Source organism: Cricetulus griseus, chromosome 7, assembly GCF_003668045.3.
Source record: "Cricetulus griseus strain 17A/GY chromosome 7, alternate assembly CriGri-PICRH-1.0, whole genome shotgun sequence".
Lineage (NCBI taxonomy): Eukaryota > Metazoa > Chordata > Mammalia > Rodentia > Cricetidae > Cricetulus > Cricetulus griseus.
In genome coordinates, this window is record NC_048600.1 from 128,049,316 (window position 1) to 128,053,071 (window position 3,756).

General features: G+C 54.7%; 1 protein-coding gene across 1 annotated transcript in view; it reads left to right on the top strand.

The window, feature by feature from the left end:
• LOC100771249 (E3 ubiquitin/ISG15 ligase TRIM25) overlaps nt 1-2,027 on the top strand; it is an 8,596-nt gene extending 6,569 nt beyond the window's left edge. The window contains exon 7 of the mRNA XM_027425298.2: nt 645-2,027. Within this exon, the coding sequence (XP_027281099.2) occupies nt 645-1,201 (557 nt within the window). The 3' untranslated portion in view covers nt 1,202-2,027. The remainder of the gene's footprint in view (nt 1-644) is intronic.
• The last annotated feature ends 1,729 nt before the right edge of the window (nt 2,028-3,756 follow it).

Here is a 3,756-nt window from a genome sequence, read left to right on the forward strand (position 1 = left end):
TGCTGTCCCTATTCGCCCTCTCACTAGCCTTGGCCCTAGGACCAAATCCCAAGGCTTCTGAGATAGTGATCTGTGGGTCACCTCAGCCAGGAACCCTTTGCCCTCCTGCAGCCTCAACCCTGAACAAATGAGAAAGGTGATTATGTTAGGATCTGGGATGAGGGATGGCTCCCTGTTCCCAGCCCCTCCAGAAAAGTCTGACATTGCACAGGTTCTTACCTCCTCCAGACTGGTGCAGCCCCACCAGAGTTGGGCTTCTTTGTTTGGGTGGGGGGAGTGGGGGTTGAGGCAAGGTTTCTCTTTGTAGACCTGGCTGTCCTGGAACTCTCTGTAAACCAGGCTGGCCTCGAACTCAGAGATTCACCTGCCTCTGCCTCCTGGGATCTGGCATTAAAGGCATGCGCCACCACTGCCCAGCTAAATTGGGCTATTTTAAGGAGTAGTATGGCAGCTCATGCTAGCATTTGGGAGGCTGAGGCAAGACAGCCTGGGCTAAGCTGGACTCAAAATAAAATAAACCACTAGCTAGAGAAGGGGCCCCTTCTAGGAACCCCCGGGGGTGGAAGCAGTGTGAGTTCTTTGCAAATACCTGCTCCTTGCTGGCTCCCTGCGCTGGCAACAAGGACCCTCATCCCCCACCCCAGATTACTGCAACCTGAACTTCGACCCCGCCACGGCCAGCGACGAGCTGTTCTTGTTCAAGGAAACGAACTCGGTGTTGAATTTGGGCATCCTTCTGGAGCCCTCAGCCACCAACAGCCCGTTGCCAGGCTTCCAGCAGTGGCCTCAGGTGCTATGCTGCCCAGGCCTGTCCGAGGGCTGTCACTACTGGGAAGCCGAGGTGTCCAACTCGTGGATGTGCCTGGGGGTCACGTACCGCCACAGCCCTCCGCTGGTCGGTCTCCCGCTTCGCAACGTCATCTACCTGCTGGGCCGCAACCCCTACTCGTGGTGTCTGGAATGGGACTCGCTCAAGTTCTCCGTGTGGCACAACAACACGCAGACGGTGCTGCATGGCTGCTACCACCACACGCTCGGTGTGTCGCTGGATTTCGGTGCTGGCTGCCTGTCCTTCTATGGTGTGACGGGCGGCGTGAGCCTCATCTACCGCTTCCTCACCTCCTTCCTCGAGCCCCTGTACCCCGCGGTCATGGTCAGCAGCGGAGCCTCCCTCACACTCAAGCAATACCCGGAGGCATAGGCAGCGCCCGCCGGTCCAGGCTGGCTGCCAATAAAGTTAGACTCTACGTACTGGCTGGGCAGGAGTGCTGATAGTGTGGCCGAGACCCTGGCGTGGTCCCCTGCGCCCACCTGCTTCCCAGACCTGTGTCTGAATGCCGTCTGCGCGCCTCTGTAGACACCGGGAGGGATCTGAGCCAGACTGGAGGTCCTCTAGGAACCGGGAGAGCCCATGTCCTTCAGAAGCAAACTCCTGCACTACTGACCACCACCCCTTTCCCGCTCCACTGGCAACCCTTGGCCTTGCTTCCCAAGGGAACAGGATGGGTACAGGATGGACAAGGCCCATCCTTGTCACTTCCCGCTGACTTCAAAGGCTGTGAAGCCTCCCACTGGGCAAGGCTGGAGCCAAGCAGGTGTCCAAACTGTGAAGTGGGTGGCACTGGAGGGGCGACCAGAGGTCTAGCTTCTCTGGGGACTGGAAGGTTAGGACTGAGGAGCCCAGCCCCATCTTAGATCCAAGACCAGAGGGCTGACTGAGGACGGAGGTCCAGCTTAGGTGGGCAGGGCAGCTGACCTCACTAGAACCAAGTGTCTCCAGTCAGCGGTGTTTGCAGCACGGAAGGCTGTGGATACCAAAAACCACCCACCCTCATCTTTATGGTTTGTGAGAGCGGTTCCCTGCCCCCCACCTTGATGAGCGCACTCCACTCATGGGGGCTGTGGACACACAGGCTTTTCTAATCTAACTTGCCCAGTGAGAGGCCTGGAAGTCTGCGCAGTGGTTTCATCCAAAGGCGGTCCAGGCCCCTGTTAAGGGACCCTGCACACCCCCTACTCCCCCACAAGCTGAGGGTTCCTGTCCATTGGGAAAGCAACCTGAGTTTCCAGACTCAGCCAGCCACGGTTCCTGTGGTCTAAACCAAGGCCTCAACCAAGTTAATGATCCATGAACTAATAAAGGTCACAAGAGAGAAAGCCCCTAGGGCAAGGCAGCTGGCAGCCAGACTAGGCGGAACCCCACCACAAGGGCACTTGGGAATTCAACCCCTGCCCTGCCTGTTCCTGGAGAAATTAGTAACGCTGTTTTCTCCTTGAGGCACTTCTTTTGGAGTGAGGAGAGCAATGTTGAGCTTTGAAGGTCTCCTGAGGTGCCATCCTGTGGCTGGCTGTGACTGAGAGCTGACCGTGCTCACTGGACTCTTCCCCGGCTCTGACTTATTTCCCATGGGCTGCTGTTCCTGCAGGGGACGAGGCTGTGGAATCTTCCCCCATGTTGAGGACAGAGGCTTTCCTTACTCCCAAGGCCTAGATCATGACTCCCCACCCGACTCTCACTCTTCCAGCATCAGGAAAGGAGCCAGCAGGGCCTGTGGTAGAACATCCGTACAATTCTAGCATTCGGGAGGCTGAGGCAAGAGAATTGCTGCTTCCTCCAGGGGGGGCTGACCAATCTGCTTTGCCTACATCCCCAGGACATATGGGTACAGGATGGTGAGAAGCCACGGCGGCCTGGGACACACTTCCAAAGATCTGTGTCTGTTACTTAAACATTGCTCTTTATTTGGGGGTTCCTTATTTGGGGACTCCACATGTTATCACTATAGGGGGTGTTCTCAAACCACTAAAACAAAATGTTGAGGTCCCTGAAGCCATGGCTCAGCACAGCACAGAGGGTAGAAATCATATTGGAGGAAATGGGCCTTCTAATGGCTTCCATGTGGTGGTTGTACGTGATAAGGTACCGGCTGGGGAGTCGCTCCGTGGTAGAGCGCTTTCCTAGCATACTTAAAGCCCCAGGTTCAACCCAGCACAGAAGAAAATCACTGTGCATGAATACTGCATCCCGCAGGTAAGTAGGAATATATTAATGTCCACGTGACTATGTATCATAGAAGAAGACCCACGGTGTGACGGTCAGCAAGTGCTCTAGAAGGGCTGCGCCCTCCTCCCACCCCGTTCCTGATCCAGGTGAAGAAGCCAGGGTGGGAACTCCCTCTGGAATGCCACCTACACATTTAAATTATCCAGTTCCTGCTCTAGCACTTGGTAAATTTCTTTGATGGAGATAGAGATACAAAAGTTAGGGCTTAGCTTTGCCCACACTACACACAGGCCCTGTCCCTGAGCCGCGTCTGCCAGTAGATGAGTCTCTAACAGGAGTCTTTGGTTTGGTTTGGATTTTTTTATGTTTTGCCTCATCTTGTTTTGAAACAGGCTCTCATTATGTAATAAGGTTCTCTTCAAAGTCAGTGTAGCTGAGAACTGGCCTTGAACACCTGACCTTCCTGCCTCTCCCCCTAGTGCTGAGAGTGTGGGGTGAACAACAGGTCACCATTACACACGCTGTGGTGCCTCATGCTTTCATCACAGTAGTCAGGAAGCTGAGGCCAGCCTGGCTATATGGCAAGCTCCAAGCCTGTCAGGGCTAAATAAACCTTGTTGAAGGAACAAAGAGTCCATGGGCTGTTTTTTGTTTGTTGTTGTTGTTGTTGTTGGTTGTTTTTTTTTTCCTTTTAGGGGTGCTTGGTGGGCAGGGATAGAGAGATGACTCAGTGGTTAAGAGCACTGTGCTTG